Source organism: Chiloscyllium punctatum, chromosome 7 (assembly GCF_047496795.1).
Source record: "Chiloscyllium punctatum isolate Juve2018m chromosome 7, sChiPun1.3, whole genome shotgun sequence".
Lineage (NCBI taxonomy): Eukaryota > Metazoa > Chordata > Chondrichthyes > Orectolobiformes > Hemiscylliidae > Chiloscyllium > Chiloscyllium punctatum.
Window position 1 is genome coordinate 123927211 of NC_092745.1, and position 16232 is coordinate 123943442.

Below are 16232 nucleotides of genomic sequence, written 5' to 3' on the forward strand. Positions count from 1 at the left end.
CCCTACCCTTGGGAAAAACCTTGGCTTTTCACCCTATCCGTGCCCCTCATGACTTTATAAACCTCTATTGGTACTTGGGTCCTAATCATCCAAAAACATACGCCTAGAGCTTTTGGCCTTCATTTGCCAACATAGCAGTGATGTAGATAGTGACACCCAGGTTAATGTTCTGGTCACATGGGTTTGCCTCTCTCCATGGATGAAACAAACTGCCATCCCTATCTGGACTACATGTGGTTATAGACCCACAAGAATGTGGTTTCCTTTTAACTTGCCTGTGAGAAATGAATACTAGTCTAGCTATTTAGATGTGACATCGTGGCTAAACCATCATCTCAAATGTTTCTGGTGTCACTCCACATCTTGTACAGTTAACTTCCTATCTGTCCCGTCAACCCAACCAGGTGTTACAAAGGAGTTGCCTGATGTTCATATAATCCCTAACAATGTGGAAACAGGCCATTTGGCCCAACAAGTCGCTGAAGAGTGACCCACCCAGATGCATTCCCGTACTCTTTTACTGTACATTTACCCCTGACTAATGCACCTAACCTACACGTCCCTGAACACTCTGGGAAATTTAGCATGGTCAATTCATCTACCGCCCAGAACCAATTATCAGTCTGTTTGGCAGCTGGCGTTCACTTGTGGAATATGCATTAGATTTGGGCCTCAAAGTGACTTTGCCATTATACCTTTGGCCCAGAGTAAAAATGGTTAAAACCTGCCACACGATAATAATGCTCTATCATTATCTTCCAACCCACCATGAGCAATACTCAGAGAGATCTGTTGTTTGAGCCATTAAATCCTGAACTCCACTTCTTTTGCTAACAGGAGCAAGCAAGAACTGCTGAAATTCATCATGGAGTATCAACCATATGCCAGCTCTGTCTCAAAGGCACGGGTTTTACTAATTGGGCCAGTTGGAGGAGGCAAGTCTAGTTTCGTCAACTCTGTCAATTCGGTTTTGCGTGGTCATGTCACCAATCGGACTCTGGTTGGAAGTGGACCGAGAAGTACGACCACACTGGTAAGTATAGAAGTGCAGATACGGCTTTATATTTTTCTTGCCAATGTATTTCACATCCTCTGTCCTTGGTTCTTGCATTGCTCTCTAGTCTCTTACACCCTTTGAAATGCTATTAATCCTGTATCAACATTGATAGAAAGTATCAATCCAGCAATGTCTGCACGCACTATTCATTGATAATTCAGGTGATTCACCCTCCCCATCGGTAGGTTTGTGATTACAGCATCTCTATTGTACAGGCTGGTGAATAAACATGGCTGTCTGTTTTTGGTCTGAATGGATCTTGCTCAAGAGTTCAATTCCTTGACCCACTGAGTGAATTTAGAGCATTGTAGAGTCAGTGTAGCCAACATTACTAAATGGTCATTTCTCATAAATGCCCACCTAATCAATTTCCTTTCAAAGCCAATGGTTGCCTCTACTATTTCCAGCCTCACCTGCCGCACAATTCAGGCTAATCACTGTGTCAAAAGGTTTTAGTCACATCTCCTCACCCCCCCAGAATGTATTGTCCAAAACCTGTCATGGACCACTCTGGTAGATGTGATGGTCAAGATGCCACAACAATGGCTCTTCTTCCTCAGGTCCAGGAAATTCAGCATGTCCATAAGGACCCCCACCAACTTTTACAAATGCACCACAAATAGCATTTTATCCAGGTGTCTTATAGCCTGGTACGGCAACTGCTCTGCCCAGGACTGTAAGAAACTACAGAAGTTTGTGTGCACAGCCCAGAACATCACAGAAGCCAACCTCGCATCAATGGACTCTATTTACCCATCTTGTTGCCGCAGGTCAGAGACAAGGGATACTGCGGTGAGTAACTTACTTCATGACATCCCAAAGTTTATCCACCATCTACAAGGCACAAGTCAGGTATGTGATGTAATAGTCCCCACTTGCCTGGATGGATGCAGCTCCAACATTGCTCAAGAAGCTCGACACCATCCAAGACAACCCAGTGGATTGGCACCACATATCCAAACATTCAACCCGTCTACCAACGATGCTCAGTAGCAGCAGTGTATACTATCTATAAGATTCACCAAAGACAGCACCTTCCAAACCCATGACCACTTCCATCTAGAAGGGCAAGGGCAGCAGGTACTTGGGAACACCACCACCTGAAAATTCTCCTCCAAGCCACTCACCATTGTGACTTGGAAATATACTGCCATTCTTTCACAACTATTGGGTCAAATGCTGGAATCTCCTCCCTACTGGCATTGTGGGCCAACCCACAGCAAGTGGACTGCAGTGGTTCAAGAAGGTAGCTCACTACCACCTTCTCAAGGGCAACTAGTGATGGGCTATTAATGTTGGCCAGCCAGCTTCACCCATGTCCCACAAATGATTAAAAAAAGAAAGGCTGCCAACATCATCAAAGACAAACCTGAATGCCTTATTCTGTCCCAAGTTCTTTTCACTCAATGATCTGTATGTCCTTGCTTACTATGATCTGCCTGTACTGCTTGCAAACAAGACTTTTCACTGTGCTTAGGTACACATGACAATAAATTAAATCAAATCACCATCTTAAATCTCTTTCCCTTCTTCCTCACACAATCAATTAATGGAACAATAGGTATTTATCTGACTGATCTAAAGCTGTCTTAAATATTGTCCACCTTGATCAAATCTCCACTCAACCTCCTTCACTCGAAGCAGTGCAACCCCAACCTTTTCAGCCAAAACCTCACAGCTAAAATTTGGAACAAAGCTGATAAATCTCTGCACCTTCTCAAAGACCTTGAAATCGTTCTGAAAACCTGGTGACCCAGAAATGTAACCCACTCAGAGTTTTATAAAGGTTGTATATAGAATGTTTTGCCTTAAGAAATACTGAAAATGATGTGCAGTTTCAAAAGTGCTTTGCAGCAATTGAGACGATCCAGTGGTTTCAAACTCCATCTCAACTCCGAATGGTTTCTGTCTTCTGAATGCACTGCCTTGTGCGTCTTGCTCTGACCTTCCATCAAATTAACCTCTCTGCATCCAATATCCACACTGTGATATGGAGGTGCTGGTGTTGGACTGGGGTGGACAAGGTCAGAAGTCATGTGACATCAGGTTATAGTCCAATAGGTTTACTTTTACATCTCAAGCGTTTGGAGCACCGCTCCTTCGTCAGGTGAAGTCAGGTCCCTGGCACAGTGAGGCAGCTGTGCTGTCCTACTCTGCCACTGTGCTGCTCTAGCATTGTCAGATTATTTTTTTGTCTGGATCAGCTGTAGCAATGGTCATTTGACAATTCCACTATCGCTCTATCAGGCGATGGTCATGATGCTAGAAGGAACTTGGAAATATCTTGTCACTTTTGTCCAAGCAATTCCCACATTCTGTGATGGCAGATCCTTCAGGGCTATTTTTGTTCGTTTACCCTTGCAAGTGATTTCACTTTGTGCTTTGGTATTTTTATTTAATTGCAGTATTCGACATACTCCTTCAGAAATGACAGTCCTCCTCTGATCCTTTGTGATACAATGGGACTTGCAGAAGACACTGTATCAGGGCTGCACAGTGATGATATTATCAGTATCATCAAAGGATATATTCCGAACAAGTATAAGGTAACCTGGTTTTCTTTGTTTCTTTTTATTTCCACCCCCCGCCCCCTCAGTATTTGTGATTAAATATGTAAGCAATCTGATCTAAAATGGTTAGATGGCTGCTTTGTGATGTAGAGTGATGCTGTTTCTTTAACAATACTTGCCAAATCTTTATAATTAATCTGATTTGTTCATTGGCTTATTGCCTGTTACTGCCAAGAGGTAGGAAAAGCACACGTGTCACCATCAGGAGACTGTTCCTGAATCTGCCTGATTCTCCACCCTAAGGCTTTGTGTCATTGTCAACAATTCAGCTCAAAGTTTAAGTCTTTCAGAACGATTGTAACTTGCACAATAATCAGTATGATCTAGAGGTCACCTCGGATGGATTCTAAATCCCAGCCTCACCAATGATGCCTAAATGAATAAAAATGTAAGTATCATTTTAAAGTCAGGTTCTTTTCCTTGCAGTTTGCAGTTAATTCACCATTCAAAGCTGGTGACATATCGCCAAGAGCTATTAATGAGAAGATACATTGTGTTGCATATGTGATTGATGTGAGTAAAACCCCTATGCTGTCCACTGAAATGAAAACGAAAATTTGTGCCATTCGATCAAAGATTGATGAATTGGGTGAGTGTTGCATTCTGTACTGAGTATCACTGAAATAAAAGTCAATTTGTCTTGAACTCATCAGGACAGTTCGCAAGAATACCAATGGGGGAAAACAAGCATTTACACTCTATGTTAGATGCTATGCTGATTGGTTGGCAAGTGGACTTTGGTGGAGGTATTCCCATGGAGAATGCAGCAATTAATGATGATAAATTTATTAACTGCCAGGCGTTATTTTGATTTCAAACAGAGCGGGTTGACTTTAATCAGTGCGAGTCCCACTGCCTTTACGCTCTCTGATAATCTAATGCAAGGTTCTGTATTTATCGAAACATCAAAACTATTAGCTATTGTCAGCCATTCAGCTCTTTGAGTCTGCCCTGTCATTCATTATGGGGTTGGCTGATCCTCTGTCTCAACACCACGTTCCTGCTTTCTCCACATACCTCTTCATGCTTTTAATATTTAACAATTTATCAGTTTGCTGAGGGTATTCAATGTTTTGACCTCCTCAGTCTTCTGTGGTGGAGAATTCCACAGCTTCGTCATCTTTTGAATGAAGACGTGTTTCCTCTTCTCAGTTCCAAATGGCCAACCCTGCATCTGAGATTGTGACCTCTGGTTCCAGACTCCCCATTCAGGGGAATCGTCCTCCCTGCGTCTAGGTTGTTAAGAATTTTGTATGTCTCAATTCGATACTTTCTCATCCTCCTGAAACTCGAATGAAGACAGACCCAGTTAAACCAATCTCCGATACAACAGTTCTGAGGAGGGGTCGCTAAGCTTGAAGGTGGAAGACAATTTTTCAGGTTTTCAGATGGATGGTTGTTTTTCAGACCAGAGGCCTGTGACCTGTGGTGTGTCACAACCATTGACAATAGACAATAGACAATAGACAATAGATGCAGGAGTAGGCCATTTAGCCCTTCGAGCCTGCACCGCCATTCAATATGATCATGGCTGATCATTCCCAATCAGTATCCTGTTCCAGCCTTATCTCCATAACCCTTGACTCCACTATCTTTAAGAGCTCTATCCAATTCTTTCTTAAATGAATCCAGAGACTGGGCCTCCACTGCCCTCTGGGGCAGAGCATTCCACACAGCCACCACTCTCTGGGTGAAGTAGTTTCTCCTCATCTCTGTCCTAAATGGTCTACCCCGTATTTTTAAGGTGTGTCCTCTGGTTCGGCACTCCCTCATCAGCGGAAATATGTTTCCTCCTGCCAGAGTGTCCAATCCTTTCATAATCCTATACGTTTCAATCAGATCCCCTCTCAGTCTTCTAAACTCAAGGGTATACAAGCCCAGTCACTTCAGTCTTTCAGTGTAAGGCAATCCTGCCATTCCAGGAATTGCCCTCGTGAACCTAAGCTGCACTCCCTCAATAGCCAGAATGTCTTTCCTCAAATTTGGAGACCAGAACTGTACACAGTATTCCAGGTGTGGTCTCACCAGGGCCCTGTACAGCTGCAGAAGCACCTCTTTGCTTCTATACTCAATTCCTCTTGTTATGAAGGCCAGCATGCTATTAGCCTTCTTCACGACCTGCTGTACCTGCATGCTTGTCTTCATTGACTGGTGGACAAGAACACCCAGATCTCTCTGAACAACCCCTTTACCTAATTTGATACCATTGAGGTAGTAATCTGCCTTCCTGTTCTTGCCACCAAAGTGGATAACCAGACATTTATCCACATTAAACTGCATCTGCCATGCATCTGCCCACTCACCTAACTTGTCCAGGTCACCCTGTAATCTCCTAACATCCTCATCACATTTCACCCTACCACCCAGCTTTGTATCATCAGCAAATTTGCTAATGTTATTGCTGATACCATTTTCTATATCATTTACATATATTGTAAAAAGCTGCGGTCCCAGCACAGATCCCTGCGGTACCCCACTGGTCACTGCCTGCCATTCCGAAATGGAGCCGTTAATCACTACCCTTTGTTTCCTATTAGCCAACCAATTCTCTATCCAATCTAGTACTTTGCCCCCAATACCGTGCGCCCTAATTTTACTCACTAACCTCTTGTGTGGGACTTTATCAAAAGCTTTCTGAAAGTCCAGGTACACTACATCCACTGGATCTCCCTCGTCCATCTTCCGAGTTACATCCTCAAAAAATTCAAGAAGGTTAGTCAAGCATGATTTCCCCTTCATAAATCCATGCTGACTCTGTCCTATTCTGTTACTATTATCCAGATGTGCCGTAATTTCATCCTTTATAATAGACTCCAGCATCTTTCCCACCACTGAGGTCAGACTAACTGGTCTATAATTTCCTGCTTTCTCCCGCCCACCCTTCTTAAAAAGTGGCACAACATTAGCCACCCTCCAATCCTCAGGAACCGACCCCGATTCTATTGAACTCTGGAAAATAATCACCAGCGCATCCACGATTTCCCGAGCCACCTCCTTCAGTACCCTGGGATGCAGGCCATCAGGTCCCGGAGACTTATCAACCTTCAGACCTAACAGTCTCTCCAACACCAAATCCTGGCAAATATAAATTCCCTTAAGCTCAGGTCCTTCAGCCACTGTTACCTCAGGGAGATTGCTTGTGTCTTCCCCAGTGAACACAGATCTGAAGTACCCATTTAATTCCTCTGCCATTTCTTTGTTCCCAGTAATATATTCCCCTGTTTCTGTCTTCAAGGGCCCAATTTTTGTCCTAACCATTTTTTTGCCTTGGACATACCTAAAAAAGCTTTTACTATCCTCCTTTATATTCTTGGCCAATTCTGGTCTCCTTCCTATCGGAAGGGTGTTGTGAAACTTGAAAGGGTTCAGAAAAGATTTACAAGGATGATGCCAGGGTTGGAGGAACTGAGCTACAGGGAGAAGCTGAACAGGCTGGGGCTGTTTTCCCTGGAGCGTCGGAGGCTGAGGGTAGAATTTATAGAAGTTTAAAAAATCATGAGGGGCATGGATCGGATAAATCGACAAAGTCTTTTCCCTGGGGTGAGGGAGTCCAGAACTGGAGGGCATAGATTTAGGGTGAGAGGGGAAAGGAACCTAAGGGGCAACTTTTTCACACAGAGGGTGGTACACCTATGGAATGAGCTGCCAGAGGAAGTGGTGGAGACTGGTACAATTCCAGCATTTAAAAGGCATCTGGATGGGTATATGAATAGGAAGGGTTTGGAGGGATATGGGCCTGGTGCTGGCAGATGGGACTGTATTGGGTTGGGATATCTGGCTGTGATGGATGATTTGGACCGAAGGGTCTGTTTCTATGCTGAAAATCTCTATGAATCTAAGTGAAGTTGCTTTCATCATGTAGGTGTTTTGATGGTCAATCATGAGCAAAATGACCAAATGGTCTGTTTTTTTATGACATGAGTGACCCTTCTTCAGAGTTGATATCACAGCTTTACCGTTTGAAGGAGAATAAATTGACAGTGTACTGCTCTCTTTACCCTCAGAAATTGTGACCCATGGCAGAAGTTAATTTGCTAATAAATGAATTATTCATTCCATTTCTAGAGGTTCCACAGATTGTCTTACTAACAAAAGTGGATGAAGAATGCCCTATGGTTGGAAATGATGTGAAAACTGTCTACTGGAGTGATCCCATTGAAAAAAAGGTATAATTTTTACCGTACACTCAGCTGTGATAGTGTCATCATTTACAAGGTGATCTTACCAGTGTTCAAGCTATGAATTTGTGGCTTTCTTTATGAAGTGGTCTGGAATTTGTGGGGGTCTGCAATACACTGCCTGGGAATGTAGTGGATGTGGGGACCCTCACAAACTTGAAGAAATACTTGGATGAGCATTTGAAATGTCATGACATTCAAAGCTGTGGGCCCAGTGCGGGACAGTGTAGTTTAATTTAGTGTGGTGTAGTGGTAGTACAGACTTGATGGGTGAAGAGCCTCTTCTGTACCTGTATGATTCTATATGGATTCCTGAAGAAGGGCTGATGCCCGAAACGTCGATTCTCCTGTTCCTTGGATGCTGCCTGACCTGCTGCGCTTTTCCAGCAACACATTTTCAGTATATGGTATCATTGCCTTTCGGGTATAAAAGGAGGCCATTGAACCGATCATGTTGGATCTCTGCAGTGAAATCTGGTCTGATCGCTTCTGCTCCGTCCCTGTGTTCCTGTAAGTTTATTTTCCTTAAATGTCTGTTCTTATCCGGGGCAGAGTCAGAGGAATCAGACCCAGTCCTGGTCCCGGTTTCCTCACACAGTCCAAAGATGTGCAGGTTAGGTGAATTGGCCATGCTAAATTGCCCAGGGTGAAACAGGGCTGTGCAGACTGGGTGGCTTAGCCATGGGAAATGCATGGGATACAGGGATAGAAAGGAGAGTGGATCTTGGTGGGATACTCTTCAGAGGGTCGGTGTGGATTTGACAGGCCAAATGACCTGCTTTCACATTGTAGGGGTTCTATGAGTCTATAGTTTTATGGGCAGCCATCAAGTACTGGAGAGCATAACTGTGAGTAAGGTAGATCAGAGGAATGAGACATCAAGTGGAGCCTGACACTGTGGCAAAGAAGGGAAGGGGGCAGAATAGAAAAATACTCGTGGTAGGGGACTCGATAGTTAGGGGAATCGACAGGAGATTTTGTGGTCAGGATCGGGATTCCCGGAAGGTATGTTGCCTCCCTGGTGCCAGGGTCCGGGACGTCTCCGATCCGGTGTATAAGGTTCTAACAGGGGAGGGCGAACAGCCAGAAATCTTGTTACATATTGGCACTAATGATATAGCCAGGAAAAGGATTGAAGATATAAAAAGTGATTTCAGGGAGTTAGGATGGAAGCTGCAAAGCAGGACGAACAGAGTAGTGTTCTCTAGTTTACTACCAGTGCCACGAGATAGCGAGGCGAGGAACAGGGAGCGGGCACAGCTTAATACGTGGCTGTGCAGCTGGTGTAGGAGGGAGGGCTTCAGATATGTAGATAATTGGGATGCCTTCAGGGGAAGGTGGGACCTGTACAAGAAGGACGGGTTGCATCTGAACTGGAAGGGGACCAACGCCCTGGGAGGAAGGTTTGCTCGAGTAGTTCGAGAGGGTTTAAACTAGTATGGCAGGGGGGGTGGGAACCTAAGCTGTATACTGGAGGTGTGAGTTGATGCAGATGAGGCAATAGCAAGAGGTAGACCAGCTAGTGGGAAGGATTTTCCTGGCAAGGAACCAAAGGATCAGTTAAAGTGTGTTTGCTTTAACGCAAGGAGTATCAGGAACAAAAGTGATGAACTTAGAGCATGGATCAGTACCTGGTGCTATGATGTTGTGGCCATAACAGAGATATGGGTTTCTCAGGGGCAGGAATGGTTGCTGGATGTTCCAGGGTTTAGAGCATTTAAAAAAAATAGGGAGGGGGGAAAAAGAGGAGGGGGTGTAGCACTACTTATCAGAGAGGATATCACAGCTACAGAAGCTGCCATTGTCGAGGAAGCTCTGCCTACCGAGTCAGTATGGGTGGAAATTAGGAACAGCAAGGGAGCAGTCACCTTGTTAGGGGTTTACTACAGGCCCCCCAATAGCAGCAGGGAGATGGAAGAAAGCATAGGTCAGCAGATTTTGGAAAAGTGTGGACGTAGTAGGGTGTTGTAATGGGCGATTTTAACTTTCCCAATATTGATTGGAACCTCCTTCAAGCAGAAGATTTGAATAGAGCTGTTTTTGTAAGGTGTGTTCAGGAGGGTTTCCTAACTCAGTACGTTGTCAGGCCGATGAGGGGAGAGGCCATTCTAGACTTGGTGCTCGGAAACAGGGCAGGTATCAGATCTTGTGGTGGGAGAGCATTTTGGTGATAGTGACCACAACTGCCTCACATTCTACATAGCTATGAAGAAGGAGAGGATTAGGCAAAATGGGAGGATATTTAATTGGGGAAGAGGAAAATATGATGCGATTAGACATGAGTTAGGAAGCATGGATTGGGAGCAATTGTTCCATGGTAAAGGCACTATAGACATGTGGAGACTGTTTAAGGAACAGTTGTTACAAGTGATGAATAAATATGTCCCTCTGAGACAGGCAAGAAGTGGTAAGATAAAGGAACCTTGGATGACGAGAGCGGTGGAGCTTCTCGTCAAAAGGAAAAAGGTAGCTTACATAAGGTGGAGGAAGCTAGGGTCAAGCTCAGCTCTACAGGATTACAGGCAGGCACGGAAAGAGCTCAAAAATGGTCTGAGGAGAGCCAGGAGGGGGCACGAGAAAGGCTTGGCAGAATGGATGAGGAAGAACACAAAGGCATTTTACACTTATGTGAGGAATAAGAGAATGGTCAAAGGAAGAGTAGGGCCGATCAGGGATAGCATAGGGAATTTGTGTGTGGAGTCTGAGGAGGTAGGGGAAGCCCTAAATGAGTTTTTTGTTTCTGTCTTTACAAAAGAAACGAACTTTGTAATGAATGAAACCTTTGAAGAGCAGGTGTGCATGCTGGAATGGATAGAGATAGAGGAAGCTGATGTGCTGAAAATTTTGTCAAACATTAAGATTGACAAATCACCAGGCCCGGACCAGATTTGTCCTCGGCTGCTTTGGGAAACGAGAAATGCAATTGCTTCGCCACTTGCGAAGATCTTTGCATCCTCGCTCTCCACTGGAGTCGTACCTGAGGACTGGAGAGAGGCAAGTGTAATTCCTCTCTTCAAGAAAGGAAATAGGGAAATCCCCGGCAATTACAGACAAGTAAGTCTCACGTCTGTCGTCTGCAAGGTGTTAGAAAGAATTCTGTGGGATAGCATTTATGACCATCTGGAAGAGCATGGCTTGATTAAATGCAGTCAACACGGCTTTGTGAGGGGCAGGTCATACCTCACAAACCTTATTGAGTTCTTTGAGGATGTGACTAGAAAAGTTGATGAGGGTCGAGCTGTGGATGTGGTGTATATGGACTTCAGCAAGGCATTTGATAAGGTTCCCAATGGTAGGCTCATTCAGAAGGTCAGGAGGAATGGGATACAGGGGAACATAGCTGTCTGGATACAGAATTGGCTGGCCAACAGAAGACAGCAAGTGGTAGTAGAGGAAAAATATTCTGCCTGGAGGTCAGTGGTGAGTGATGTTCCACAGGGCTCTGTCCTTGGGCCTCTACTGTTTGTAACTTTTATTAATGACTTGGATGAGGGGATTGAAGGATGGGTCAGCAAATTTGCAGACAACACAAAGGTTGGAGGTGTCGTTGACAGTATAGAGGGCTGTTGTCGACTGCAGCGGGACATTGACAGGATGCAGAGATGGGCTAAGAGGTGGCAGATGGAGTTCAACCTGGATAAATGTGAGGTGATGCTTTTTGGAAGGTGGAATTTGAAAGCTGAGTACAGGATTAAGGATAGGATTCTTGGCAGTGTGGAGGAACAGAGGGATCTTGGTGTGCAGGTACATAGATCCCTTAAAATGGCCACCCAAGTGGACAGGGTTGTTAAGAAAGCATATGGTGTTTTGGCTTTTATTAACAGGGGTATTGGGTTTAAGAGTCATGAGACCTTGTTGCAGCTCTATAAAGCTTTGTTTAGACCGCACTTGGAATACTGCGTCCAGTTCTGGCCGCCCTATTATAGGAAAGATGTGGATGCTTTGGAGAGGGTTCAGAGGAGGTTTACCAGGATGCTGCCTGGACTGGAGGGCTTATCTTATGAAGAGAAGTTGACTGAGCTCAGACGGAGAAAAGGAGGTGGAGAGGGGACCAAATTGAGGTATACAAGATAATGTGAGGCACAGATAGAGTCGATAGCCAGAGACTATTTCCCAGGGCAGAAATGGCTAACACGAGGGTTCATAGTTTTAAACTGGTTGGAGGAAAGTATAGAGGGGATGTCAGAGGCGGGTTCTTGACGCAGAGAGTTGTGAGAGCATGGAATGCAGTTGTGGAAGCAAGGTCATCGGGGATATTTAAGAGACTGCTGGACATGCATATGGTCACAGAAATTGGAGGGAGCATACATGAGGATCAATGGTCGGCACAACATCGTGGGCTGGGGGGGCCTGTTCTGTGCTGTACTGTTCTATGTCCTATGTTCTAAGATTCAGCTTTTGGAATTTTCCAACATGTTTGAGGTGCTTACAACCTGAATGGTTGATGATGAAGTCTGTGCTGTTGACAAGGAAGGGGTAAATAGAAATGTAGTCATGGTAGACACCTTACAGTAAGTCCCTTCCTTTTGTTGACTTCTAACGTTGTTTTGCTTTATCAAGTAACTAGTAGTGAGGACGAGCTTGATGAACCAAATATCTTATGTTCTTATGTCACTGATAAATCATATGCTTTTTCTCCAGGTGATGGAAGTTGGAAAACAACTTGGTATTGCAGTTTCATGCATAATTCCTGTGCAAAATTATTGGGCAGTTCATGAGCTTCAATATGCTACAGATATTTTAATACTCTCTGCTGTGGTACAGATGTTACGATTTGCAGATGATTATTTTGAGAATTCTGTTTAGTTTATCACCAAACTGTGACATAAGTTTCTCATGACTTTGTCTTTTCTGAGTCATTGCTAGTTTTAGTTGGGAGAATTCAAATGCTATGAGCAATCATTTCTCTGTTGCATTTCCCAGACTTGGAATGAATTATTTTCCAAAGGTTTACAGAGGGATGCTGAAAGGGTTAATGATCCTGCCCTGAAATCTGCAAATGTTGTATGGCCATTGAGGTGTCTTTGTATTGTTGTTATATTAATCATTCTTTTTATTAAGGATATTGTTAAGAATATTATTGGAATAAATTAGAAAGAGTGCAGAAAATCTTTACTAGAATGCTACTTGGACTGGAAGGTTTGAGTCCGAGGGGAGGTTAGATAAACTGGGATTTTTTTCACTGGAGCATAGGAGGTTGAGAGGTGACCTTTTTTGAGGTTTATAAAATCTTGAGGGGCATTGATAAGGTAAATAGCCACCAGCGTTTCCTCATGATAGCGGTGTCTGAAACTGGAGGGCATAGGTTTAAGGTGGGAGGGGAGTGATACAAAAGGATCCAGAGGGACAATTTGTTCACACAGAGGGTGGTGAGTGTCTGGAAGAGGGTGCCAGCGGCAGTGGTGGAAGCAAGTACCAATTTGTCATTTAAGAAACATTTTGACGCACACATTGATGGGATAGGTACGGAGGGACATGGATCAAACACAGGCAATTAGGACTGGTTTAAATTGTGAAAACTGGGTGTCATTAGCGAGTTAGGTCAAAGAGCCTGTTTCCATCCTGTAAATCTCTATGACTCGATGTTAGAGTTTGCCGTCTGTGTGAATTTACATGCAGCAGGCTTTGTAAAACCCATCTCTTAGAGTCATACAGTCACAGAGACGTACAGCACACAAATAGACCCTATGGTCCAACATGTCCATGCTGACTAGAAATCCTAACTTAATCTGTTCCCATTTGCCAGCATTTGGCCCATATCTCTCTATTCATCCAGGTGCCTCTTAAATGTTGAAATTGTACCAGCCTCCACCACTTCCTCTGGCAGCTCATTCCATACTCGTACCACCCTTTGTAAAAGTTGCCCCTTAGACCCCATTCAAATTTTTCCTTCTCACCCTAAACCTATGCCCTCCTGCTTTGGACTCCACCACCCCAGGGAAAAGACCTTGTCTATGTATCTGAACCATGTCCCTCATGGTTTTACAAAATTCTATAACATCACCTTTCAGTCTGCGATGCTCCAGGGAAAACAGCCCCAGCCTCTCCAGCCTCTCCCTACAGCTCAAAGCCTCCAACCCTGGCAACATCCCTGTAAATCTTTCCTGATCCTTTTCAAGTTTCACAACATTCTTCCAATAAGAGGGAGACCAGAATTGCACGCAATATTCCTAACATAGCCGAACCAATGTCCTGTTCAACCACAACATGACCTCCCAACCCCTGTACTCAATACTCTGACCAATAAAAAAAAGCATATCAAATGCCTTCTTCTCTATCCTATCGACCCAAAACTCCACTTTCAAGTAACTATGAACCTGCACACCAAGGTTCATTTGTTCAGCAACACTCTCCAGGAACTTACCATTCAGTGTATAAGTCCTACTCCGTTTTGTCTTTCCAAAATGCAGCACCTCTAAATTAATCTATCTAAATTAAACTCCATCTTCCAACTCCTCAGTATATTGGCCCATCTGATCAAAGTCCCGTTGTACTCTGAGATAACCTTCTTTGCTGTTCACTACATACCAATGTTGGTGTCATCTGCAAACTTACTAGCTATACCTCCTATTTACACATTCAAATAATTTATATATATGACAAAAGCAGTGGACCCAACATCGATCCTTGTGGCACTCCACTGTCAAAGGCCTCCATTCGGAAAGGCAGCCCTCCACCACCACCCTCTGTATTCTACCTTTGAGCCAGAGCTGTGTCCAAATGGCTAGTTCTCCCTGTATTCAATGTGATCTAACCTTGCAAACCAGTCTGCCATGAGGAGCCTTGTCAGGCATTTTATTGAAGTCCTTGCAGATCATGTCTTGGTTATATCCTTCTTCAGTTCTGAAGAAGTTATGTTAGATTTGAAATGTTAACAATGTTTCTCTCTTCACTGCTGGGTAACTGCTGGGTTTTTCTGGTACTTTCTGTTTGGATTCCATATTAAGCTTGTCACACAAACAAGTGGAACAAAGCTGAGAAGTTACCATGTATTGCAATTTGACTATTGCTAGCTGTATTCAACATTAAACTTTCATTGCACATTAGATGGATCTGTCTGGTTATTTTGCCTTTGGTTACCTTCCCTCCTGTTCTATCACCAGCATACACTCTCTAGGCTGAATGCGTTCTTGTGACATAGTAATAGTGTCCATATCTCTGAGCCAGGAGGCTCAGGTTCAAAGATGCCACCTTTGAACAGGTCAATGAGCAAACGCACATACTGTGGACAGAATGTTTCTTTTATTTTTGCTGTGTTCATTTTGTTGAGTTTGACAGAGTGTTTCTCACCACGAGGCCTTACCAAACTTAGCTCATTAACCATTGACCCCACCCCGTGGGGTTCTTCTCACCAGTCTCCCATCCCATTCTACCTCAGAACAACTCGCGACTGCAGGGACATCCCAGAGTTTATGGACATCCTCACTACTGACGCCACAGTGCACACAGACCTGTCCAATCAGTTTGCAGCTTCCCTGCATAGTTTTTTAAAAATTCATTCATGGGGTTGGACATCACTGGCCAGGCCAGCATTTATTCCCCATCCCCAATTGCCCAGAGGTCAGTTAAAAATCATAGAATGCTGACAGTGTGGAAACAGGCTCTTCAGCCCTCCAAATCCATATCAACCCTCCGAAGAGTAACCCACCCAGACCCAAACTGCTGCCTTTATTACTCTACAATTACCCCCTGACTAATGCACCTAACTTGCACATCCCTGAACACTATGAGCAATTTAGCATGGCCAATTCACCTAACCTGCACATCTTTGGATCATGAGTGAAAACCAAAACACCAGCAGGAAACCCACACAGACACAGGGAAGAATGTACAAACTCCACACAGACAGTCGCCCAAAGCTGGGATCGAAGCTGGGTCCCTGGTGCTGTGAGGCAGCAGTGCTAACCACTGAGCCACATGCCTCTCCACAAGAGTCAACCACATCGCTGTGTGTCTGGAGTAACATGTAGGCCAGACTAGATAAGGATGGCAGTTTCATTCCCTACAGGGCAATAGTGAATCAGAGGGTTTTTTTCTGACAATTGGCGATGGATTCAATGGTCACCATTAGACTCCTAATTCCAGATTTTAATTGAATTCAAATACTACCATCTGCCGTGGCTGGATTCGAACCCAGGTCTCCAGAACATTAGAATTAAGGTCCGAGTGTTGTCACCTTCCTAAGGTTCATGGTATTTGCCCTGGACTTGGCAAATATGGGAAAATTTGCACCACTTTGTGGTCAGGGTTTTGGATATCCTAGTGGATGAGGTGGTGTTGAGGTGGGACATCCTCTTTCTCCCAGGACCAACAGTCGAGGCCATTCCCCAGACCTGCACAGCCTGGTCTGAGGTTGCCACCTGGGTCTGTGCACTGAATGACTGATTGACTCTATCCAAACCCCCAGACTCTATCCAAACCCCCAGC

General features: G+C 44.3%; 1 protein-coding gene across 1 annotated transcript in view; it reads left to right on the plus strand.

Moving 5' to 3' along the window:
* The window catches only part of LOC140480119 (interferon-induced protein 44-like), a 29838-nt gene extending 15129 nt beyond the window's left edge, over positions 1-14709 (plus strand). The window contains exons 4-8 of the mRNA XM_072574786.1: positions 838-1033; positions 3463-3603; positions 4054-4216; positions 7693-7793; positions 12447-14709. Coding sequence (XP_072430887.1) covers positions 838-1033; positions 3463-3603; positions 4054-4216; positions 7693-7793; positions 12447-12611 — 766 coding nt within the window. The 3' untranslated portion in view covers positions 12612-14709. The remainder of the gene's footprint in view (positions 1-837; positions 1034-3462; positions 3604-4053; positions 4217-7692; positions 7794-12446) is intronic.
* Positions 14710-16232: the final 1523 nt, after the last annotated feature.